Source organism: Zea mays, chromosome 8 (assembly GCF_902167145.1).
Source record: "Zea mays cultivar B73 chromosome 8, Zm-B73-REFERENCE-NAM-5.0, whole genome shotgun sequence".
NCBI classification, from domain to species: Eukaryota; Viridiplantae; Streptophyta; class Magnoliopsida; order Poales; family Poaceae; genus Zea; species Zea mays.
This window is the reverse complement of record NC_050103.1, coordinates 122,144,016-122,169,728: the sequence shown is the minus strand read 5'-3', so window position 1 is coordinate 122,169,728 and position 25,713 is coordinate 122,144,016. Positions and strand designations below refer to the sequence as shown.

The window sequence follows — 25,713 nt, the reverse complement described above, 5'->3', positions numbered from 1 at the left end:
GTCTTAGCGTGTTTCGTGATGCTTCGGCCGGTCTGGTTGTTCCTTCATGCGAACTGGTCGTAGCCCGGGTGCATAGTCGAGTCCCAAGTTCTTGGGCTGGTATGTTGGCGCTGTCAACGGTTTGGCCGGAGCCGGGTTTGCGAGAGCAGCCCCCGAGCCTCCGCACAGAGCGAGAGGACGGTCAAGGACAGACTCGGCTTTTTTCATACGCCCCTGTGTCGCCTTTCCGCAAGGAGGAGGGGGGAAAGCGCCATGTTGCCCTCGGGGGGCGCCGAACATGGTGTCTCCAGTGAGTTGCTAACGGGTAATCCGAGTGGACGCCCGTGCCCCATTCGTTAGGGGTCGGCTAGTGGCCCGGAGGCGCGCTCCAAAAGTACCTGCGGGTGATTTGCCGGACCCGGTCCCCTTTTGACGGGGTCCGAGGGCTCGATGCCTCCCTCTGGTGGGATTCCGTTACAAAATTGTTCCCGTCGGTCTCGGAAATGTCCTAGGGTACCTCGGGAGCGTAGCCCGAGCCTTGGTTATGTATCGAACGTACCCAGGGTCATCCCTCGCTCTACGCGTCTGAGGCGGCTGTCGAACCCTTCGGGGGCCAGCCTACGAACCCCTGATCAGTAGTGGGCGCGGAGCCCGAGTGGCCTGAGGTGGCCGTTGAACCCTTCCGAGGGGCCAGCCTTCGAACCTCTGACCAGTAGTGGGCGCGGAGCCTGAGTGCTCTGAGGCGGCTGTTGAACCCTTCCGAGGGGCTAGCCTTCGAACCTCTGATCAGTAGGGGGGCTCAGGGCCCGCTTCCTTCGCAGAGAAGGATCCTTTTCGGAGTATCCCCTTTTCTGGTCCCTGTGGCAAGAGAGAGAAAGAGGAAGCGAAATAGGATACGAAATCGAACGACGTGGCGCACCTTTTTTGACGCGGTCATCATGGCGGAGGTGAAGCGTCGCCTGCTTCGCCTGCCAAAGGTGTCGCCTGTCCTGCCGCAGAGTTAATGCGACGGGACGAGTGGTTCGCGTGAGCCGTTCGAGGAACGGGCTTCTCGCTTTGAGTTTTGAATCTCGCGGCGAGTTCGGGCGAGGTGTTGAACGGGTCTCGCCTGGGCCTTTATATATTCCGGAGAGGGACCGGTGACGGTTCTTTACTCTGCTGCTCGCCTCCCACTTAGGTTTTCGCAACCCGAGGGAATAGCCAGAGAAAGGAAACCGCACACCTCGTCCTCTCCGCCGCCACCTCTTCTGCTTGGTGATGGCCGACCGGATGACCGTTGTTTCGCCGCGTGACCCGTGGCCTTTTTCCACCATCACGGCAGGTGATCTGGAGGCCCTTGTTGCTGAAGGTTTGCTTTGCCCTCTCTCCGGTGACTCGCAGCCGGAGTGGATGGCCCCTCCGAGCGGAGTTGCCCCGTCCCCGCCACCGGAGTATGTGCTGAGCTTCGTCTCCTTTCACGAGCGGGGGTTTGGAGTGCCGGCAAGCCATTTTATGCGGGCGATTCTGCACGTCTACGGGGTGGAGCTGCACAATCTCAGTCCCAACTCCATCTCGCAAGTAGCCATCTTCGCGGCGGTTTGCGAAGGATATTTGGGGATTGCCCCCCACTGGGACCTATGGACCCATCTCTTCTCCGTGGAGCTTTTTGCCTCGTCGACAGGGGAAAGAAGAGTTCGCATGGCGGTGCGGGTCGATGGCTACATCCTCCAGTTGAGGCAGGCGCGGGTGCTGCAGTACATCCCTGCCATCTTCGCGTCTTCGAACAAAGGGTGGCAGCGCCGGTGGTTTTATCTCCGAAATGACGACGGGAGGCTCCCGTCGTTTTCTCAACGAGTGGTGACCGCCGCCAGCGAGAACTGGCGCTACGGGGCCCCGTGCGAGAGACAGAAGAATCTCCAGCCCCTTTTGAAGGCCTTGGAGGAGCTGCGAGAAAGAGGGCTCACCGCCACGGGGGTGGTTGCCACCATTCATCGCCGGAGGGTGCTCCCCTTGACGGAGCGGCGACTGCCGCTTTGGAAGATGACGCCGGGGGTCGACTTGGAGGGTTTGCAGATGTCCTCGGATCCCCTTCCCGTCGACGACCTCCACAGGCGGGTAGCCGGCATGGTAGGGAAGTTAGACGCCGGCACCTTTTCCCAGCTCTCGATGCGTCCCGATCACGGGTGTGTGTCCCTGGTGAGTGTCCGCTCCTTCTTTCTTCTTGTGTCGGATTGCCCTTGGTTCTCACAGCCGAGACTTTTCGTCCATCCCCAGGAGGTAGGGTCTCACAAGCATACCTTTCACGTGATCAAGGCATTCTTTGTGATGCCCCGCTTCCTTTCCTCAGGATCTGACGGATCTGAGCGCCGCCAAGTCGTCGTTCATCCGCCGCGAGGCCGATGTCTGGGGTTCGCTGCGGTCCCTGAGGACCACGCTTGCCGGGGCTACCGAGCGCCTCTCCCAATGGAGCGCCGAGGTGGCGGACCTTCGGTTGCTCTGTGTCGATCTGGGAGCAGAGGCATCAGCGGCACGCGCAGAGGCGCAGCGGCAGTAGTTGGAGCTTGACCAGGTCATCGGCGAGCGAGACCAATCTCGGGGTCGGGCCGCCGAGGCTGAAAGCCGGGCTGAGGCTCTTGGAGTCCAGTTAGCCGAGGCGTCTGCTCGGGCCGGAGCCCTTGCGGCAGACCTAGCCATGGCCCAAGCCGCATCCTCGGAGCAGTGTGCCCGAGCCGAAGGTGTGTCTTGGCTGTTTTAAGATTTTGATTCAGCTTCGTTCCTCAACTCATGTTTGAAGTCTTCTGCTTTGGCTGTTTGCAGAGCTCGAGTCTGCTCTCGATGAGTCCACCAAGGCACTTGCCTAGGCGGCCGAGCAGAAGGAGGCCGACCGCGCGGCCATGTCCGAGGCCATCTCGGCCTTCTGCCGGGTCTTTGGTTCCGACGATGTCCCCTCGGGAAGCTCCCCTCAGAGTCGCCTGCAGGCCCTGGGTGACCACGCGCGCGGTAGACTCCGCGAGGCGCTGCATCACGGCGTCAGGCAGGCCTTCGCCGTACTCGCTTCCCACTATGACGTGGATCTGGAGCGGGTCAGCGAGGGGTATTGCCTTCCCGACGAAGATGAAGCTACCCTGGCCGAAGTCCAGAGGCTTGACGCGGCCGCCGTGGGCCCAAGCGCGGTGCTAGCGACCACCTTCGAAGCAGAGATCCTCCCGCTCGCGCCGTCGTCCGAGGCCGGGGCGGATCTCACCGAGGGTGGGGACGAAGCCGAGGGCACGGCTCCTTCTCCAGGCGACGCCTGATTCTGCCGGAGCAGTTTATTTTGAATGCATATGTGTCTTTTGCGGCCGCCGAGGCCCGAACACTTTATTATCGTAATATAAGCTTGTGTCTCTTTTCCTCCTGTTTTGTGTATCCGGACTCGTCGTCAGTAGCAGGATTGCTTACCCAAGTAAGAGTTATTTTTCGTGGTAGGCGACGAGTGAGGTATCCGTATCCCAGAGGCGTAGGAATCCCTCGGCTCGGTCGGCCTTGCCACTTACATGCACCCTTATTCGTTTCTTGGGGTCCTGTTACTGATATAGCCGGGAGACGCGAAAGTCTTTTTGATGGAAGACTTTTTTCGAGGAAAATTTTGACGCAGAGGGGGTTCGCCCCTTCTAGCCCCCGAGGGAGGGTCGGGCTTTGCCGAGGCAAGGCTGACCCTTCCTTGATGGTTAGACTTCATATGTAAACGAGGTATATGAACGGCTTGAAAACATCTTAAGGGTAGAAGCGACATAGCTGTCGGATGTTTCAAGCGTTGCTGTAGACCTCGCCTTGACTGTTGGCCAGCTTGTACGTCCCGGGCTTCAAAACCTTGGCGATGACAAACGGCCCTTCACAGGGAGGCGTGAGCTTGTGCCGCCCTCGGGTGTCTTGTCGTAGTCGAAGCACCAAGTCGCCCACCTGGAGGTCTCGGGACCGAACCCCTCGGGCGTGGTAGCGTCGCAGGGACTGCTGATACCGCGCCGAGTGTAGTAAGGCCATGTCCCGAGCCTCTTCCAGCTGGTCCAGTGAGTCTTTTCGGTTGGTTCGATTGCTTTGGTCGTCGTACGCCCTCGTCCTCAGGGAACCGTATTCTAAGTCTGTGGGCAAGATGGCCTCGGCCCCATAGACTAGAAAGAACGGTGTAAAGCCCGTGGCTCGGCTCGGCGTTGTCCTCAGACTCCAGACCACCGAGGGGAGTTTCTTCATCCATCGCCTGCCGAACTTTTTGAGGTCGTTGTAGATCTGTGGCTTGAGTCCTTGCAGAATCATGTTGTTGGCACGCTCTACTTGCCCATTCGTCATGGGGTGAGCCACGGCGGCCCAGTCCACTCGGATGTGGTGATCCTCGCAGAAGTCCAGGAACTTTCTGTCGGTGAACTAGGTGCCGTTGTCGGTGATGATGGAGTTCGGGACCCCAAAGCGATGGATGATGTTGGTGAAGAACGCCACCGCCTGTTCGGACCTGATGCTGTTTAGGGGTTGGACCTCGATCCACTTGGAGAATTTGTCGATGGCGACCAGCAGGTGCGTGTAGCCCCCGGGTGCCTTCTGCAAGGGACCGTCGAGGTCCAGACCCCACACAGTGAATGGCCAGGTGATGGGTATTGTTTGTAGAGCCTGAGCGGGTAGGTGCGTCTGCCTTGCGTAGAATTGACACCCTTGGCAGGTGCGGACAATTCTAGTGGCGTCGGCCACCGCGGTCGGCCAGTAGAAACCTTGTCAAAAAGCATTTCCAACAAGGGCTCGAGGCGCTGCGTGATGACCGCAAGCCCCCGAGTGTATTTCTTGTAATAACTCCTGACCTTCGGTGATGGATATGCATCGCTGGAGGATGTCGGAGGGGCTGCGGTGGTAGAGCTCCTTCCCGTCCCCCAGCAAGACGAATGTTGGAACTTGCTCTCTGGTGCAAGGGGATCCAATGGGGGTGTGTAGTGACGTAAACAGGGTTCTCGCACGAGATGGCAATAGCTCTGTTAATCTAGCCTCTCAGGGGCACTGTGCGGCGGTATTTATAGGTATCTGAGTGCCCAGCGTCCTGTGTTAAGGACGCATGTGCCCTCAGACACCTAGGTTATCCCCGGAATATTCCCATAAAGTGGGGTTACAGACCGTAATTACAGGGATGCCTTTACAAATTAGGCCTGTAACGCGCAGCGGCCACGCAGGACCTGTTACAATGGGCTGGATCACACGTGGGCCTCCATGCTGGACGAGGTCGCAAGATGGGACGACCTCGTCACAGGTCTTCGTCCGATGACGTATGGGACGAAGGGTGAGCCTGTCCGTTGTCTTGTCTCCGTTGGTCCAACAATTGCGGCGAAGGCATCGAGCGAAGGGTGGCGTCTTCGCCTTCGCCCCAACATTTGCCCTCCGAGGGACCAGTTCGTCTAAGTCATCTAGTGCCGAAGACGTCGCTAGATGGTGGAGACGCTGCCCTCGCTCGAAGTGGTTCCGCGAGGGTTTTTGACATGACCGTTGATTGACACCGTACTGTTGGACTGCGGGTTTCCCGAAGCGCCGTGCCCTTTTTATAAAAGGGGGCGGGGGGCGGCGCGTTTTGAACTTTATCTTTCCACGCTCCGTGAAAACCCTAGCCGCCTTTTCCACCTTATTGCTGCTCGTCTGCCCTCCTTGCTCCTGTTCGCCAGAGATCTGGCTGGAGTGAAGCAGACCGCCCGCCGCCGCCGACGGTACGTAGCGATGCCGACCTCTTCTTCTTCTGCTGCCGCTACGCCACCGGCCGACGCGTCGTCTGAGGAGACGCTGAGCACTGTGGCGGTGGAGGAGTTGCGCGCCGGCGATACGGTGGATTTCGGTGTGTCACGGATGTCCTCGGTCCGCGTGCAAGATATGCAGCAGCTTGGTTACTTTGGTGGCGGAGTCGCTCGTGTCCCGGGGACGGAGGAGGTCCCCGAGCCGGAAGGCGAGTTGGTTGTGTTCGAGGCGTTCTTTGCCGCTGGTCTTCGCCTGCCTGCGCACCGATTTGTGGGAGAAGTCCTGCGCAGATTTAACGTTCAGATCCATCAGCTGACTCCGAATGCCGTGGTGGCTCTGTCGAAGTATGTCTGGGCGACGACTTTGTACGGTGGACATCCATCAGTTGAAGTCTTCGCGAAGTACTATTGCCTGCACTGGCAGAAGAGGATGATCGGAAATGAAGTTGCCCAGTTTGGGTCCTGTACATTTACGCCGAAGACCGGCAAGACCTCGATGGAGGTAGTTGAGTTGGTTCCTTGCGCCCGCAACAAGTGGGGCAACTGGCATGAGTTTTGGTTCTACGTCGCGGAGGGCACAGTCGAAGACCATACGGGGCTCCCCGTGTCCGAGATGTGCTCGCATTATTACTCAGCATACCCGTCGTTTGAAGTGGCGGAGGAGGATGTGGACGAAGGGGCCCTTCGGTGCGCCGCCGGCCTGAGCAGCAGGCGCGATTTGGTTGAGGAGTTTGTGGCGTACGGGGTATGGCCTTTGGCGCATGGCTGGGCGTTGGGCGAAGTATGCCCTCGCCAGATGCCTTCCCATGGTGGGAAGCTGGTGCGAAGTCCCGCCTTCGCGCTGGATCTGCATAGCCGCGATCCGGCCGCCTTTGTGCGTGAGGCGGAGGATGGGGCGGTGCGGATAGTCGGTCGGTACGTGCCGAAGACAGAGGGCCAGCGTAGCTGGGATATTCGCGGGTCTAATGACCGCTTGAATAGGGTTTTCGAGTTGAACCGTCTGACGTATGGCGGTTATCCCGGCCAAGACGATGTGGATCGTCGCGGGAAGAAACCGGTGGTAGAGACTGGAGACGACCCCGCGCCGGCGACCGCCCCGTCCTCTAAGAAGAGGAAACTAGGTATTGCTATGGGAGGACTGGGGGTTTCTAATGGTTTTGCTAGGGAATTGATGAGGACATGTGTGGCCCCAGGGGGAAGGATGTCTTCGCCCGAGCTCCGGGAGTCTTCGGCGCGGATGCTGAGGGTTACCGGGGGTTGGTGGCCTAGGAATGTTCCTATCCCCCGCGCGGCCGGTGAAGACTTTTTTACATCTCGCATGGTTCGTGATTGGAAAGTGTTTCCTTACGGGCGGAATATTGTTGTTGTTGTGTCGGCAGTGATGGACAAGGATCGTCAGGGAGCTGCGCAGAAGCGCCAGGCGGTCGTCAGGCTTCATGAGGCCAGGCCGAAGAGGCCGCGGGGGGCTGTGAAGGCTGCTGCCCCTAGCGGAAGCCAGCCGCCGCTGACGGAGAAGTCGGCCGCCTCTGCATCCAGCAGGGCACCGGAGGCTGCGAAGGCTGCTGCCGCTGGTGGTTCCAAGTCTGCGAAGGCCGCCCCTGTGTCCAGCAGGGTGCCGGAGGCTACGAAGGCGGCCCGAGAGTTGTCGCCGCCGGGCAAGCGCGTCGCCGACTTCGCCACCGACATTAGTGTGGAAGATTATCTTGTTGGTAAGTCGTTGGCTCGAGTTTTTTTTAATCTGTTGATACGTTGCAGGGTCGGACGAAGGCCAACTTGTTGTTGTTCCGCCTGCTGTGGCGACCGCGGCGGCTGCCGTGGTGCCCAGGGCGAAGGGCAGTGCTCTTAGTGCCGGCGGTGAGATACCGGCACTCACTGCCGTCAGGGACAAGGCGGGTGCTGTGTCCCGCCGGCTGAAGGAGATGAAGGAGGCACTAAGTCAGGTACGTTGAGCTAGACTTCGGTTTTTTACCGGCTTCGTTGGAGCTGCGGCCTTATGTGTGTCTTGTAGGCGGCTGACTTCGCAGACCGCGCGGCGTCGGGGGCCCTCACGACAGTTGTGTCTGCCGAAGTCGAGAGACTTCGGACGCAACATGCTGACACCGTCCGGGAAAAGTCGGTCGTCGACAGTAAATGCCGCAAGCTGGCGGATAAGGTGGCCGCGCTGGAGGGTGAGAAGACTGACCTCCGGCGCCAACCGGCGGAGGAGAGGAAGGAGGCTAATGAGGCCCTCGCCAAGGCGCAGTCTGCGCAGGCGGAGGCCAATTTGGCGCGGGCGGAGGGCAGTCTTGCCAGGCAGCGCGCCGAGCAGTTGGAGGAGCGGCTCAGCGCTCTGTAGGCCCGTGTGGAGAGGGCCGAGGCCTCGACGCGCTCGGAGGCTGGGCGGACACGCAAACAGCTTATGGATTCATACCATGAGCTGGGCGCGCGGACCGCTGACTTCGAAGTGCCGGACCGAGAGCCCGGACTTCGCCGCCTCGAGTGGATACAGGAGGAGTTGCTAGCGCTTCCCGCCATCGTGGAGGGGTTTATGTCCTATGCCTCCCTGGTCACCTGCGAGGGGGGCGATGAACGCGCTCTCTCGCGAAGGGTGCCGGCACTATGAGGTCTTCGACCAAGCTGATGAGGATTTCGAGCGCGGTATCTACAAGGTTGAAGACCCTATGGTGAAGGAATCCGCGGGAGCCCTCTACGACCAGATGTGGGGGCCCCACGGTCGGGAGGTGGTCAGGGAGCGGGCCGAGACGGCGAGGGGTCAGGTAATGTTTGGCTTTTGTTTGGTGTTAGTTGAATGTGGGCTATATGTGGGTTTGCTGAATCTGTGTGTTGTGTCTCAGGCGGCGCGTGGCGAGAGGGTGGATGACTTCGGGGCTTTGAACAGCGTGCTGCCTGACCCGGAGCCGAACCCTGCGGTGGCTGTGTCCGAGGCCGCCCTGCAGCCGCCCCCGGAAGCCGCCGAAGGCGTTCCTGATGCCCCCGCAGCCACTGCGGTCGGCGGAGGCCCGTCGCCAACTGCCACGCCGAGGGCTGGGGATCCTGTGAAGGTGGCGGCGGAGCCGACAGCGGAGGATCCCGCGACGGCTGGGTCTTCGCAGGTGGCTTAGTGGGTGTGGGTAGTTAGGGAATTTTGGATATGTTGCTGAATCTTGGTTGCTGCGCAGGTTCAAGGTTTTGGGCCTGCGCACGCAACCGCTACTACTAATTTTTTGGCGGCTTCGACCGTGGATGATGGTAATAAATCAGATGGGTCTGCATCTAAGTTTTCTGATTTTGGTGACTCTGGGAGCTCGGTTGAGTGGACTAAGGAGTCGTCGGATGAGGACTTGGACTACTTTGCGGCCTTGGATGTGGCAGCGGCGGAGGCTTTGCCGCATGCTGCGGATGCTGAAGTTGTGCCTGGTCCGAGTACTGGGCGTAGGCGGCGAAGGGCGGTTGCGAAGCGTAGAGTGAGTGGGGCGGACGGCGGTCGGCTTCATGTGAGTAGGGCTGGCAGGCAGGAACTGTTGTCCTTGCCGGCCGCTGTGAGTGCAGGTGAGGGGGAGTTGCGAAGTCTTTTTGCGGGTGAGGAGCTTAGGATAATGTTATTTAACTATAGGGAGATGGGAATTATTCCGAAGGTTGAGCCGATGTAGAGTGTGATGCCCTCGCTTGTACATGTGTAATGGCTTGTATGATAAGGTTGTGTGCCTTCGCACATTCGGCTATGCTCGCGAAGGCGTTATGTACTTGGTCTGGTGTATTTGTTATGTTGGTCAGGTGCGCAGGTGGTCGGTCTTTGCGCGGACAGTTTGGTGTAGTCGTTTTCACACTTGTTAAGCTTCGTCCGGCTGCACCCTTAGGCAACTGTTGCACGGATAGTCTTCGCGGAAGACTTCGATTTTTTCGCACTTGTTGTGCTAGCCCGGCTGCACCCTTAGGCGACTTCTGCACGGATAGTCTGCGCAGAAGACCACGATTTTTCGCACTTGTTGTGCTAGTCCGGCTGCACCCTTAGGCGACTTCTGCACGGATAGTCTTCGCGGAAGACTTCGATTTTTCGCACTTGTTGTGCTAGTCCGGCTGCACCCTTAGGCGACTTCTGCACGGATAGTCTTCGTGGAAGACTTCGATTTTTTGCACTTGTTGTGCTAGTCCGGCTGCACCCTTAGGCGACTTCTGCGCGGAGTTGTCGCACACGAGGGTGGCTAGCGCTGAGCCTCGCGGTGACTTTGTATTGGTCGAATGTCGAAGACCGTCGGCGCGGTCTTTTTTCGACGCAGGTTTTTGCGGGGGATTTTTCACTTGTATATTGCATGACTCCGCCTCGTTAAAAACCTCACCCCCCGGGAGGAAAAGAGTGCGGGCCAGAATAAAATTGTTTTTGCGAATTACAAGGGTGAATCGGCCCTGATGAGTCAAACAAAAAAATTGCGGAGATTGTCGATGTTCCAGGAGTGCTCCAGGTCTTTGCCGTTTGGCGTTGCGAGCCTGTAGGCGCTGGGGGAAGCCTTCGTCTTGACAATGAAAGGGCCCTCCCACTTGGGCTCCAGCTTGCCCCTGGACTCTGTCCGAGCTGTTCGGACGAGTACGAGGTCCCCTTCGCTGAATTCCCTCGTGATGACTGCGTGGTCGCGCCATGCTTTTGTCTGGGCTTGGTATTTATTTAGAGCCTGTAGGGCGAAGACTCGGTATCCATCGATGAGATCCTTCGAAGTGGGCTCGTCCACGTCGGGGACGGCTGAAGGAACTGTTCGCGGGGACCCATGTTTTATTTCTTGTGGGGTCATGGCCTCCGATCCATATAGAAGGCGGAAAGGGGTGAACCCGGTCGCCCTACACTCAGTCGTGTTTAGCGCCCAGACCGCCTCGGGTAACAAATCGGCCCACCTGCCCTTTTTTCGTCGAGGAGCATCTTTTTGACAGCTGTGAAAATTTTTCCATTGGCGCGTTCCACAACTCCGTTGGACTGCGGGTGATATACTGAGGCGAAGGCAAGCTTGGTGCCAACGGAGAAGCAGAAATCGTTGAAGTCTTGGCTGTCAAACTGCTTGCCGTTGTCAACTGTTAGTTCGGACGGTACTCCGAAGCGGCAAACAATGTTTTGTCAAAAGAATTTCTGTGCAGTCTTTGATGTTATTGTGGAAACAGCCCTCGCCTTGATCCATTTGGTAAAGTATTCGACAGCGACGAAGGCGAACTTAAGGTTCCCCTGAGCCATGGGCAGGGGCCCGACGATGTCCAGGCCCCAGCGCTGGAGAGGCCATGTGTGGGCGATCAGTTTTGTGAATTGCGAGGGGCTGCCTGATCGAGGAGAAAACTTCCGGCAGGCTTCGCAGGACCTTGCAACCCGATTTGCGGCGCAGATCATTGCGGGCCAGTAGAAACCTTGGCGGATCACCTTTGCGGCTAGGGCCCTTGGCCCTGCGTGAGAGCCGCAAGTACCACTGTGGACTTCGCGTAGGATTTGGACGCCTTCGGTCTCGGTGACACATTTAAGCATTGGCTGACTGACCCCTTTCTTGTAGAGTTGGCCCTCAATCAGTGCAAAGTCCCGGCTTCGATGTTTGAGGCGCTTGGCCTCATTGATGTCGGTTGGGTGGTAGTACCCCTGTAGGAACAGGGTTATTGGTGCCCGCCAGTCTTCGGTCATAATAAGGTTGACTATGCGGTGGCCCTCGCTGTCATTGGTTATTTGGAGCCCTTCGGGGCTCCGGACGGCTGGCGTGCCGATGACATGGTAGAACACGTCGGAGGGTAGGGACTCGCCTCTGGCGGCAGCCTTGGCCAATGTGTCGGCCTCTTCATTCTTGGCCCGGTCCACATGCTGCAAGGTGAATCCCTTGAATTGTCTCTCGAGACTTCGGATGGTCGCGAGGTATTGCATAAGTGCGGGGTCCTTTGCTGCATAGTCTTTTTCGACTTGGCCGGCAACTACCTTGGAGTCTGTTCTGATAATGCAGGTGGTGACACCAAGGGCCCGCAGCTTGCGGAGGCCGAGGATGACTGCTTCGTATTCTGCTATGTTGTTTGTGCATCTGTCAGACTCCAGAGCGAAGCTGAGGCGTGCCGCGTATCTGTGCTTGACCCCGGCGGGTGAGGTGATGACTGCAGCGGCGCCTGCCCCCGCGTGGCACCATGCGCCGTTGCAGTGAATCGTCCAAACCTTCTCTGCGGACGGGTCTGGCTGTGTTATTGGCCCAGTCCAGTCGACGACGAAGTCTGCCAGGACTTGTGACTTGATGGCTGTCCTGGGCTCGAAATTGATGTGGTAGCCGGATAGCTCGGCCGCCCACTTGGCAATCCTGACCGATGCCTCCGGGTTTCGGAACAATTCACCTAGTCCCCTGTCTGAGGTGACTCGGACCTTGAATGCTTCAAAATAATGGCGCAATTTGCGCGAAGACATAACAACTGCATAGGCAATCTTCTCCAGTTCTGTCATGTTACATTTGGATGGTGTTAGCACTTCGGAGACGTAATAGACTGGGCACTGCCTGATCACGTCGTCAACTGTTTGCTCCTGCACCAGTGCCGCGCTGACCGCATGTGGCGAAGCCGCAACATAGAGCAACAGGGGTAGCGAAGAGTCGGGGCTTGTAAGGACTGCCAACTCCGACAGGTACTCTTTTAATGAGGCAAAGGCCGCTGCCTGCTCTGGTCCCCAAGCGAAGTCTTTTGCACCACGGAGAGTTTTGAGGAAAGGGAGACTTCGCTCAGCAGATTTGGAGATGAATCTGTTGAGGGCGGCCAACCTGCCCGTCAGGCGCTGGACGTCTCTGGCGGACTGCGGAGGCGTCATGTTGATGATGGCCTGAATTTTGGTTGGGTTGGCCTCGATGCCGCGGTGTGATACCAGGTAGCCCAATATTTTCCCTTGGCGAACGCCGAAGACGCACTTTTTCGGGTTTAGGCGAAGTCGTGCGTCTCGCATGTTCGCGAATGTCTCGGCGAGGTCAGAGAGATGGTCCTCCTTGCTCCTGCTGGTGACGACGATGTCTTCCACATATGTGAATATATTTCTGCCAACTTGCCCCTCGAGCACTGTTTTGGTAAGCTGGGAGAAGGTGGATCCGGCGTTCTTGAGTCCCTCCGGCATTCTGATGAAGCAATATGTGCCGAAGGGTGTTATAAAGCTGGTGCTAGCCTTGTCTTCCTCCTTCATGTATATTTGGTGGTATCCGGAGAAGCAGTCGAGGAGTGACATGACTTCGCATTCGGCCGCGCTATCGACTATTTTGTCGATCCGCGGCAACGGGAAGTTGTCCTTTGGGCAGGCCTTGTTGAGACTGGTGAAGTCGATGCACATTCGCCACTTGCCGCTCTTTTTCTGCACCATCACAACGTTGGAGAGCCACGTGGGGTAAGCCACTGGCTCGATAAATTTGGCTTCCAGGAGGCGGTGTACCTCTGCCTTGGCGGCCTCTGTCTTCTCGTCGGACATTTTGCGAAGCCGCTGTTTTTTTGGTCTCACCGAAGGGTCGATTCCCAAGTTGTGCTCAATTATGGATCGGCTGACCCCGACCAGGTCGAGGGCTGACCAGGCGAAGACGTCTTTGTTCTTGGACAAGTAGCAGAGGAGTTTCTCCTCTTCATGCGAAGTGAGGTCTTCGCTGATAGTGACTGTCTGCTTGGACGTGGCCTAGTCGAGGGGAACAGTCTTGGTCCCGTCGTTGTTCTGCATCTGTGCCTTGTCGTGCTCTTTGTCGGTTGGGCTGACGGACGCAGGGACCTCGCGCTGGGCCGTGAGGCAGTGCACATTTCTTTGTCCGGGGATGAAGTCCCGCTCTATGTTGCGCGCAGTCTGTTGATTGCCGTAGACCGCAATGGCGCCTAACGGACCTGGTATCTTCATGCACAGGTACAGTCCGTGAATGGCTGCCTCAAACTTGTTGATAGAGCCCCGGCCCATGATGGCGTTGTATGGATACACCATATCGACGATATCAAAGGTTATTTGCTCACTTCGGGCATTGGGTGCTACACCGAAGGAGAGAGGCAGCTCTATTTTACCGACAGGAAAGGTGCCCTTGCCGCCGAAACCATACAATGGGTTGTCCGAAGGCTTGAGCAGGCTATGGCTTATGCCCATGCGGTCGAAGGCATGGAGGAAAATGATGTCTGCTTGACTGCCATTGTCGACTAGGACTTTGTGCAGGTCCCAGCCTGCCACGCTGCAGTTAATAACCATGGCGTCGATGTGGGGGGCGCTGCGCAGGTCGACGTCTCATGCGTCGAAGGTTAGCGGTACGTGGGACCACTTCGTCTGCACGACTGGGCCGGTGATGGTGATGTGGTTGATGCTGCGGTAGTGGTCCCGCTTCTGCCGCTTTGTGTCGAAGTCGGTGCTGGACCCCCCAGTGATCATATGAATGACTCCGCGATATGGCTGATCGGCGAAGTCTTCTTGTTTCGGGGCGTGGGGGTGGGGGATGTTTTGATGTTGCTGGTGTGGAGGTGGGGGTGGGGGAGGTACGATTTGTACTTCCTGGTGGTGTTGGTATGCGTGGTGCGGTGGATGCGGGGCGGGGGCGTGGATGTATGGTGGAGGGGGTTGCTGATAAGTGTGCGCGACAACTCTAGGGTTGTCGGCTGGCTGCGCCCGTGCCATCCTGTCTTTGGTGGCCTTCGTTTCTGGGCAGTCTCTGGTTTGGTGGGCGCAGTCTTCGCCATGAAAAAGACAGTAGAAACGGCGCGGTGGCTGCGCACGCCCCCGACCCCTACCGCGAGTTCCGTTTCCGCGGCCCTGGGGGGATACTCCTGGCGGCGAGGGGCGTCAGTAGCGGGGTGCTGGTTGGCGATGTTGTGCACTTGCTGCTGATTGCGGCCATCTCGCCCGGAGTCTGGCTGCGGAGTCCTCGTCCACGTGCGGCTGGACTGTGGAGCATCTTTGGGTTTCCGCTGAGACTCATCCTTGCGCTGGTGGAGCTCTTTGGATTTGGCATATTTTCAAAGAGCTGATATAATTCTTGGAGGTTCTTAGGCGGGTCCCTGATGCAGTGGCTGTAAAGGACGCCGGCGCGAAGGCCACTGATGGCGTAGTGGATGGTGATCTGGTCATCAACTGAGGGCAGCTGTGACTTGAGTGTTAGAAACTTGCGGTAATACTCCCGCAGAGTCTCTTTTTCCAGCTGCTTGCAGAGTGAGAGTTCGGCCAAGGCGTCGGTGTCTGGGCGGTACCCTTGGAAGTTGAGCAGGAATTTGTCCCGGAGGCTTCTCTAGGAGTCAATGGACAGCGGGGGCAACCTGGTGAACCAGGTGAGAGCTGGGCCTTCGTGGGCGATGATGAAAGACTTGGCCATCGTGGCGTCGTCCCCTCCGGCAGATGCAACGGCGACCTGATAACTCATGATGTACTGTGCTGGGTCCGTGCTGCCGTTGTACTTGGGATAGGTCCCTGCCCGGAAGTTGGCAGGCCAGGGTGTCACTTGCAGGTGTGGCGCCAGGGGACTTCGCTCGTCGAGGTAGTTGACCCCTTGGAAAGGCGCGGCGTGTGGGAAGGCGTGGTCGCGCTGGGGGAAGTGCAGGTCTTCCATTTGTGCGCGCTGTTGCAGGGGTGGCCCGTGCTGCAGGCCGAGGTGGCCTTCGCGTATGTCTTCCAGTTGTGCGCGCTGTTGCAGGGGTGGCCCGTGCTGCAGGCCGAGGTGGCCTTCGCGCTGCATCAGCGCGATCTCCCGCTCGAGGTCCTAGGCCTTCTGCTCTTCGTCGCGTATCATTTGCCGCACCTTGGCTAGTGCGGACACGCGCTGGCGCTTGGCCTCCAGTATCTCCTTTTGCCTTTGGAGATTGCGGTTCTTGATGCGCAAAGCACGCAGCTGTAACTGTTCTTCCGCTGAGACACCGAGGACCTCGCCGTCCTCGATGAGGTCCGCGCCCTCCGTTGGGGCGAAGCCTGGGGGAGGTTGCGGTTGTCCTTCGGGGCCGCAGGTGCGGAGAGCGTCGTCTTCGCAAGTGCGGAGAACGTCGTCTTCAGTAGCCTCTTGGTGGGTGGAGTGGGTGAGGGCGAGGGCCTTGCCCTTTGTTGCGGCAAGCAGTGCTGCCTTCGCAGCCTCGTCAGCCTTCGAGTTAGCTTTCTTGGGTGCCATCGCGGGTGGTTTTTTCGTAGCCCGAACGATGGGCGCCAAATGTTGGAAGTTGCTCTCTGGTGCAAGGGGATCCAACGGGGGTGTGTAGTGACGTAAACAGGGTTCTCGCACGAGATGGCAATAGCTCTGTTAATCTAGCCTCTCAGGGGCACTGTGCGGGGGTATTTATAGGTATCTGAGTGCCCAGCGTCCTGTGTTAAGGACGCATGTGCCCTCAGACACCTAGGTTATCCCCGGAATATTCCCATAAAGCGGGGTTACAGACCGTAATTACAGGGATGCCTTTACAAATTAGGCTCGTAACGTGCAGCGGCCACGCAGGGCCTGTTACAATGGGCCGGATCACACGTGGGCCTCCATGCTGGACGAGGTCGCAAGATGGGACGACCTCGTCACAGGTCTTCGTCCGATGACGTATGGGACGAAGGGTGAGCATGTCTGTTGTCTTGTCTCTGTTGGTCCAACGATTGCGGCGAAGGCATCGAGCGAAGGGTGGCGTCTTCACCTTCGCCCCAACAACGAACGTCTTGGCGCGCCGCGTCAGTCGCCGAGCTTCGGCTCGGTCGATAGGCAGCTCTCCTTGGTGGAGATATTGCAGGTACGGGGTCTGCCAGTCTCGATTAGGCGGGACCCCGTTCCGCTCTTCCTCGACGTGCAGTGCCTCACCCTCGGGGGCCGAGGGTGCCTCGGGCTGAGCCGAGGGCACCTCGGGCTGAGCCGAGGGTGCCTTGGGCAGGGTCGAGACCTTCTTAGGCTCGGGCGTGTCGTCGGTCTTGACTGAGGGTTGATGTAGGTCTCGGGAGAAGACGTCCGGGGGAACCGTTGTCCGCCCCGAGGCTATCTTAGCCAGCTCATCTGCAGCCTCGTTTTATCGTCGGGCGACGTGGTTGACCTCGAGCCCGTAGAACTTGTTCTCCAGGCGTCGAACCTCATCGCAGTAGGCTTCCATCTTCGGGTCACGACAGTGGGAGTTCTTCATGACTTGTTCGATGACAAGATGCGAGTCACCGCGAGCGTTGAGGCGTCGGACCCCTAGCTCGATGGCAACGCGCAACCCGTTGACCAGAGCCTCGTACTCAGCCACGTTGTTGGACGCCGGGAAATGGAGGCGCAGCACGTAGCGGAGGTGCTTCCCGAGGGGCGAGATGAAGAGCAGGCCCGCGCCTGCCCCTATTTTCATCAGCGACCCGTCGAAAAACATGGTCCAGAGTTCCGGTTGGATCGGAGCTGCTGGGAGCTGGGTGTCGACCCATTCAGCCACAAAGTCCGCCAAGACTTGGGACTTGATGGCCTTCCGAGGGGCGAACGAGATTGTCTCGCCCATGATTTCCACCGCCCACTTTGCACTCCTACCCGAGGCCTCTCGGCACTGGATGATCTCCCCCAGGGGGAAGGATGACACCACAGTCACCGGATGAGACTCGAAGTAGTGTCGCAATTTCCGCCGCGTCAGAATCACCGCGTACAGCAGCTTCTGAATTTGTGGGTAGCGGATCTTGGTCTCGGACAGTACCTCACTGATGAAGTAGACCGGCCTCTGGATGGGCAATGCATGCCCTTCTTCTCGTCTCTCAACCACGATCGCGACGCTGACCACCTGAGTGGTAGCGGCGACGTAGATCAAGAGGGCTTCTCCGGCAGCGGGAGGCACCAGGATGGGTGCGTTCGTGAGGAGCGCCTTCGGGTTCCCGAGGGCTTCCTCGGCCTCGGGGGTCCAAGTGAAGCGCTCGGTCTTTCTTAAGAGGCGGTACAGAGGTAGGCCTCTTTCGCCGAGGCGCGAGATGAAGCGGCTCAGAGCCGCAAGGCATCCCATGACCCTCTGTACGCAATTCAAGTCCTTGATGGGCCCCATGTTGGTGATGGCCGCGATTTTCTCCGGGTTGGCCTCGATGCCCCGCTCGGAGATGATGAACCCCAAGAGCATGCCTCGGGGGACTCCGAAGACGCACTTCTCGGGATTGAGTTTTACGCCTTTCGCCTTGAGACACCGGAATGTCGTTCCAAGGTCGGAGAGGAGGTCGGAGGCTTTCCTCGTCTTGACTACGATGTCATCGACGTAAGCCTCGACCGTTCGACCAATGTGCTCTCAGAACACGTGGTTCATGCACCTTTGGTACGTCGCACCCGCATTCCTCAAACCAAATGGCATAGTAACGTAGCAGTACATGACAAAAGGTGTGATGAAAGAAGTCGCGAGCTGGTCGGACTCTTTCATCTTGATTTGGTGATACCCTGAGTAGGCATCAAGGAAAGACAGGGTTTCGCACCCAGCAGTGGAATCCACGATTTGATCGATGCGAGGCAAAGGGTAGGGAACCTTCGGACATGCTTTGTTTAGACCAGTGTAGTCTACACACATCCGCCATTTCCCTCCTTTCTTTCTCACAAGCACAGGGTTGGCAAGCCATTCGGGATGGAATACCTCTTTGATGAACCCTGCGGCCATCAGCTTGTGGATCTCCTCGCCTATGGCTCTACGCTTTTCTTCGTCGAATCGGCGCAGAGGCTGCTTCACGGGTCGGGCTCCAGCTCGGATATCCAGCGAGTGCTCAGCGACATCCCTCGGTATGCCAGGCATGTCCGAGGGAATCTACACAAAGACTTTGGCGTTCGCGCGGAGAAAGTCGACGAGCACTGCTTCCTATTTGGGGTCGAGCTCGGAGCCGACATGTATCTGCTTGGAGGCGTCGTTGCTGGGGTCGAGAGGGACGGATTTGACCATCTCTGCTGGCTCGAAGTTGCCGGCGTGGCGCTTTACGTCTGGCGCCCCCTTGGAGAAGCTCTCTAGGTCGGCGATGAGGGCCTCGGATTCGGCGAGGGCCTCGGCGTACTCCACGCACTCCACATCGCATTTGTACGCGTGTCGGTACACGGGGCCGACGGTGATGACCCCGTTGGGGCCCGGCATCTTGAGCTTGAGGTAGGTGTAGTTGGGGACGGCCATGAACTTGGCATAGCATGGCCTCCCCAGTACTGCGTGGTAGGTTCCTCGGAACCCAACCACCTCGAACGTGAGGGTTTCCCTTCGGAAGTTGGAGGGAGTCCCGAAGCAGACGGGCAGATCGAGTTGTCCGAGGGGTTGGACGCGTTTTCCGGGGATGATCCTGTGAAAAGGCGCCACGCCTGCCCGGATCGAGGACAGATCGATCTGCAGGAGCCCGAGGGTCTCGGCGTAGATGATGTTGAGGCTGCTGCCTCCGTCCATGAGGACCTTGGTGAGCCTGACATTGCCGACGACGGGGTCGACAACGAGCGGATATTTCCCCGGGCTCGGCACATGGTCGGGGTGGTCGCCCTGGTCGAAGGTGATGGGCTTGTCGGACCAGTCTAGGTAGACTGGTGCCGCCACCTTTACCGAGCAGACCTCCCGACGCTCTTGCTTGCGGTGCCGAGCCGAGGCGTTCACCGCTGGCCCACCGTAGATCATGAAGCAGTCGTGGACCTCGAGGAACTCCTCTGCCTTGTGATCCTCCTTCTTGTCGTTGTTGTGGGCCCTGCCACCTTCCGCAGGTGGCCCGGCCTTGTGAAAATGGCACCGAAGCATGACGCACTCCTCAAGGGTGTGCTTGACGGGCCCCTGATGATAGGGGCACGGCTCCTTGAGCATCTTGTCGAAGAGATTGGCTCCTCCAAGAGGTTTGCGAGGGTTCTTGTACTCAGCGGCGGCGACAAGGTCTGCGTCGGCGGCGTCGCGTTTCGCTTGCGACTTCTTCTTGCCCTTCTTCCTGGTGCCGCGCTGAGTGGACGCCTCGGGGACATCTTCCGGCTGGCGACCCTGGGGCTGCATGTCCTTCCGGAGATGGCCTCAACCGCCTCCTAGCCAGAGGCGAACTTGGTGGCGATGTCCATCAGCTCGCTCGCCCTGGTGGGGGTCTTGTGACCCAGCTTGCTCACCAGGTCGCGGCAGGTGGTGCCGGCGAGGAACGCGCCGATGACGTCCGAGTCGGTGACGTTGGGCAGCTCGGTGCGCTGCTTCGAGAATCGCCGGATGTAGTCCCGGAGAGACTCTCTCGGCTGCTGGCGGCAGCTTCGGAGATCCCCCCTACCTGGCGCGCCAACTGTCGGCGTTTCGACGCTGGGGGTCCCTGGACCGACGAGTGAAACTGTCGCCGCGTGCCCCAGCCCAGATGGGTCGGCGCGAGACGGAGCACGAAGGGGGGAAGAAAGCAGGCAAAGGGGAAACTCGCGGCCTTCGTGTTTCCCTGCGCCCAGGTCGGGTGCGCTTGCAGTAGGGGGTTACAAGCGTCCGCGTGGGAGAGAGCGAGAGCCTTATGCGCCAGCCCGTTCTCCCGCGCGGCCGACCTTCTCGTACGAGAGCCCTGGACCTTCCTTTTATAGGCGTAAGGAGAGGGTCCAGGTGTACAATGGGGGGTGTAGCAGTGTGCTAATGTGTCTAGCAGAGAGGAGCTAGAACCCTAAGTACATGCCGTTGTGGCAGTCGGAGAGGTTTCGGCACCCTGTTCATGTGATGTCGTGGCCGTCGGAGGAGCGCTGGAGCCCTGTGGAAGGACAGTTGTCGGGGCTGTCGAGTCATTGCTGATGTCTCCTTGCTTCCGTAAGGGGCTGAGAGCCGCCGTCGTCATGGAGCACGCGGGGCGCCATCATTACTTGTTTACCGGGGCGAGCCGGATGGGACGCCGGTCTTGTTCCCCGTAGCCTGAGCTAGCTAGGCGTAGGGTAATGATGACCTTCCTTGTGGCATGGCGGGTCCGAGCCTGAGGTCGGGCGAGGCGAAGGCTCCTCCGAGGTCGAGGCTGAGTCCGAGCCCTGGGGTCGGGCGAGGCGGAGTTCGTCGTCTTCCGGAGCCGGGGCTGAGTCCGAGCCCTGGGGTCGAGCGAGGCGGAGTTCGTCGTCTTCCGGAGCCGAGGCTGAGTCCGAGCCCTGGGGTCGGGCGAGGCGGAGTTCATCGTCTTCCAGAGCCGAGGCTGAGTCCGAGCCCTAGGGTCGGGCGAGGCGGAGTTCATCGTCTTCTGGAGCCGAGGCTGAGTCCGAGCCCTGGGGCCGGGCGAGGCGAAGTCCATCTTCCAGCGTCGAGATTGAGCCCGAGCCCTGAGGTCGGGCGAGGCGGAGCTTCCTATGGCGCCCGAGGCTGGACTTAGCTACTGTCAGCCTCACTCTATCGAGTGGCACAGCAGTCGAAGCGACGCATGCGGCGCTGTCTTCTTGTCAGGTCGGTCAGTGGAGCGGCGAAGTGACTGCGGTCACTTCGGCTCTGTCGACTGAAGAGCGTGCGTCAGGATAAGGTGTCAGGCGATCCTTGCATTAAATGCTCCTGCGATACGGTCGGTTGGCGTGGCGATCTGGCCAAGGTTGCTTTTCTGCGAAGACTGGGCCTCGGGCGAGCCGAAGGTGTGTCCGTTGCTTGAGGGGGCCCTTGGGCGAGACGTGAATCCTCCGGGGTCGGCTGCCTTTGCCCGAGGCTGGGCTCGGGCGAGGCGAGATCGTGTCCCTTGAGTGGACTGAGCCTTGACCTTAATCGCGCCCATCAGGCCTTTGCAGCTTTGTGCTGATGGGGGTTACCAGCTGAGATTAGGAGTCTTGGGGTACCCCTAATTATGGTCCCCAACAGGGGGATAAAAGTATTAGCCCAAAGCAAAAGGACCGCGCCACCACCTAATTTTAAATTATGTTTTGAATATTTTAATTGGTATATTTCAAATTAGTGTGATTATTTTCAATTGGTATAGTTAAAGATAGTTTTTCAAAACATTTCCAATTGGTATCTACTAAAACCCTCTTGAAAACTAAGAGGAGAATTTCATTCAGGGGGAGTTTTAATTAGTCAAAGGAAAAGCATTTGAAACAGGGGGAGAAATTTCAAATCTTAAAAATGCATCTTGCAGTCATATTCATATACCTTTGACTATTTGCAAAACAACATGAAAAAAATTCTCAAAAGATTTGCAAAAACAATCTGAGTGGTGCAAATGTGGTCCAAAATGTTAAATATATCAAATCAAACTAATATGCTTAGAAATGCTTTCATTTCAAAATAACTTATGCACATCTGTCAAAATGCAAACTAGTTACATTACTACACTTTACATTTGTTTTGGTTTGTGTTGGCATCAATCACCAAAAAGGGGGAGATTGAAAGGGAATAGTCTCAACATTTCCTATAATCAATTTTGGTGTTTGACGACCATCACAAACCTTGTGGACTAACCAGTTTGCCTAGTTGATCATTTCACAGGTGCATAAGTTCATCTACAACTATTCTAAATCGACTGTCCGGAATATCGTAGATTATTCCGGATAGGAGAAGCTTTTTGGAAAAAACACCTAAGCGAGGATCGTCCGGGCCCTTGCGGCGGACCGTCCGTGGCACCAAGGTGACCCTCGGACAGGAACACTGCAAAAACACAAGTCTACACTACGGACCGTCTGATGGAGAAGCGATTACCGTCCGAGACCAAGCGCGGACCGTCCGGCCTCAGGCGCGGACCGTCCGGTCGGTGAAGAATCAGAAAACCCAAGGTGACGGGTTCAGTAAAATGAATTTTAAGCATCCTCGCGGACCGTCCGGGGTGCACGACCGGACCGTCCGCGACTGCGGTACCTGACATCTGACGACGCATTTAATGCACAGTAGCCGTTGATATAGCCGTTACTGCTGACCGTTGCGATTTCAGCCGTTGGTGTGCAGGGGCGGACCATCCGGACCAGGGGCGCGGACCATCCACGGTTGGCAGAAAGGGAGCAACGACTAGGAAGTGGTTGGGGGCTATAAATACAACCCCAACCACCTCCATTCACATGACCCAAGCACTCCAATCTTTCACATTCAATACAAGAGCTAGCAATCCATTCCAAGACACAATCAAAGCTTCCAATCTCTCCAAGTTCCATAATTGAGACATGTGATCATTAGTGATTAGCGACTTGAGAGAGAGAGTGATCCGTGTGTTATTTGTCGCTCTTGTTGCTTGGTTTTCGCAATCATGCTTTCTTCATCCCTTTCTCAACCTTCTAAGTGAATTGTAAAGCTTGCAAGAGACACCTAATTGTGTGCTGGTCCTTGCAGGGTCTTAGTGACCCGTGAGATTAAGAAGAAGCACTCAACCGGTCTAGGTGACCGATTGAGAGAGGGAAAGGGTTGAAATAGACCCGGTCTTTGTGACCTCCTCAATGGGGACTAGGTTCTTTAGAACCGAACCTCGGTAAAACAAATCACTGTGTCATCCGCTTTATTTTCTTGGTTGATTTGTTTTCCCCTCTCTCCCGGACTCGAATTTTATTCTAACGCTAACCCCGGCTTGTAGTGTGTTTAAAGTTGAAAATTTCAGTTTCCGCCTATCCACCCCCCTCTAGGCGACTTTCACTTACTTTTGACTTTCTTATTGTACACTCTAGCAATTCGAGTCTTTTCTTTCTCCATGCATATCCTTGAGAGCCTTTAATATTACTAGTAGAGATCTTATCATCGATGACGTTCGTATTGCGTCACTGCATGTGTATATATCGTCACAGATAAAGGTTTGTGACGAATTTGTGACGAGTTCGATTTGGTCATAGGGGTCGCGTCACATTTGTTGTGTTGTGACGGACTACCCATTTTCGTCATCGATGTGTATACATTCTGTGACGAAAGCCGCGTTGTCATGGAAGTGAATTCATTCTATGACGATCAGTTGTGGTCATAGAGGAAGGCACTTTTCCGTCATAATTCGTCGTCTGCCCGAGCAAACTGACGGCGTTGTTAACGCCGTTTGGTTTCTGTGACGGTACGATATCGTCATAGATAGAGTCGTGGTTTGGTCATTAACAGCCGTTTGGAAGGTGCTGATGCGTATGACGTCAGCGCTGACGTGGCTAGTGACGTGGCAGCTGACGTCAACGCTGACGTGGCTAGTACAGTGGCAGCTGACGTGGCATATGTTTTATTATATGCCACCAGTTTGGTCACAGATGTGCAGAGAATAATTTTATTGGAAATTGCAGAATATACTAGAACAGAGGAATGAGCACACAATTCCATATTCCATAGATGAATACAACTAGTATTCCAGTGCACATACAAACTAAGTGGACAACACTAAACTCAGTTCACAGCATCACCACTTGACTTCACATTTCAGTTGAGTTCGCACAAACATAACAGCATATAATCAAAAGTTGACACCCATGAGCAACTAGAGTTTTTGGGTACCCTCATGTCAAAGAACAGGCCAAAAACAACAGCTCTGACTAGCAGCCCTCATGTCGAAGAACAGTTACCATGCAAGGACAAGAGCTTCTTGATGAGCACATTGGTCTCCTCCATCTCCTTGCTGTTCTTCTCTGTTATCTTCTTGTACTCCTCCAACTCCCTTTGTGTCCTCGCCTGCTGTTCCTCAGCTTCTTCACATTTCTTCCTGAGCTGGTCGAGTTCACCTTGAACAGCAGCCGTCGCTTCAGCTGCAAGTTGTTCCCGAAGCTCACTATGATTTGATGATGATGCCTTGGAGGTTGCCGATGTTTTGATGCCGACGCTTTTCAGGAATTGGTGTGAGCTGCTCTGGGACAGCACCATCGACACAAGGTGCACACTGGATGCTGGCATCTCACCTTCAGCAACAGGTTCAGCCCTCAAAGCCTCCATATGAGACTGAAATATCATGGACAGAAACAGTTACATGTTAATGCTAATGAGCAACAGCAAGATGCCAATTGTTAGTTATTGCAATAATTTGAGGCATGTAGAGATGACAAATTATAGCAGATGTGTCGCTGACAATAATGTGAAAACAGTGACTTTCATTTCTAGTGCACGGGTCCTACAAGGCATTAACAAAGACTATGAAAAATAGACTGACATACTCTAAAAGCTATACATTTGATGGCAAATTATAGCAGATTATAGCAGTTACAAATTATAGCAGATTTGCTTAAAAGCTATACATTTGATGGCAAATTAAAAGCTATACATTTGAAAGACTCTATAAATAGACTATGAAAAATAATGTGAAAACAGTTACAAATTATAGCAGATTTGCTTAACAAAGACTCTAAAACCTATACATTTGATGGCAAATTATAGCAGATTATAGCAGTTACAAATTATAGCAGATTTGCTTAAAAGCTATACATTTGATGGCAAATTAAAAGCTATACATTTGAAAGACTCTATAAATAGACTATGAAAAATAATGTGAAAACAGTTACAAATTATAGCAGATTTGCTTAACAAAGACTCTAAAACCTATACATTTCTAGTGCACGGGTCCTACAAAAAATAGACTATGATATTTACTTTCATTTCAGAAATTTGATGGCAGACAAATGGCAGACAAAATAGACTATGATCTGAACTCCCCTGGGATGGGACAGGCGATCTCACTCATCGATCTCACTCCCCTTCGTTCCATCGACCCACAGCCAGCCTCCCTCATATGATCTCATAAAAATTACACTAAATAAAGCAAACAAATGAACTTACAAGTGCTTCTCTTGCCGGTTCACTCAGGCCACGTTTGGAGCTGGTATGATAGGTCTTGAAGGCGTCCACCGCATCTAGTTCTTCAGTCTGATCTAAGCTGGGTTCTTCTCGGTTTCTCTTCTGCTTCTGTTTCGTGGATAAACAATCACAGCGAAGTTTGCTCAGATCAAATGCAATAGAAGTTGAGTGCAAAAGTGCAGGTAGTAGTACAAGGTAATAGTTACTTACATATGCATGTAAGTGTGCCACATAGCAGCGAGAACCCGTAGCCTGATGAAACTTGACTTGACTGCGGTTCTGCTTGTTCTTTTCACTTATTTCCTACAAGAGAATGAACATGTCAGATTAGATCATAGGTTCAATATGCGAAGATCCTTTGCAAACTTATAGTGAAAGAACAATATATGACAAGATATCCATACCATGTTCTTTGGATCAGACCACTTTGCAACTAATGCCCTCCACTGTTCATCAGTCATGTAAGATACAGGAGAAGTTGTGCTAATCTCATTTGCAGGTACACCATTGAAGTATTTCTGCT

At 56.1% G+C, this 25,713-nt stretch overlaps 1 protein-coding gene across 1 annotated transcript; it reads right to left on the bottom strand.

Annotated features, from left to right (window-relative positions):
- Positions 1–23,947: 23,947 nt before the first annotated feature.
- On the bottom strand, positions 23,948–25,209 carry LOC109941980 (uncharacterized). The gene is made up of 2 exons (XM_020543281.1): positions 25,173–25,209; positions 23,948–24,341 (listed from the first exon to the last, which is right to left on the bottom strand). Exon 2 carries the CDS (start codon positions 24,333–24,335, stop codon positions 23,952–23,954), a length of 384 nt encoding a protein of 127 aa, XP_020398870.1. The 5' UTR covers positions 24,336–24,341; positions 25,173–25,209; the 3' UTR covers positions 23,948–23,951.
- Positions 25,210–25,713: the final 504 nt, after the last annotated feature.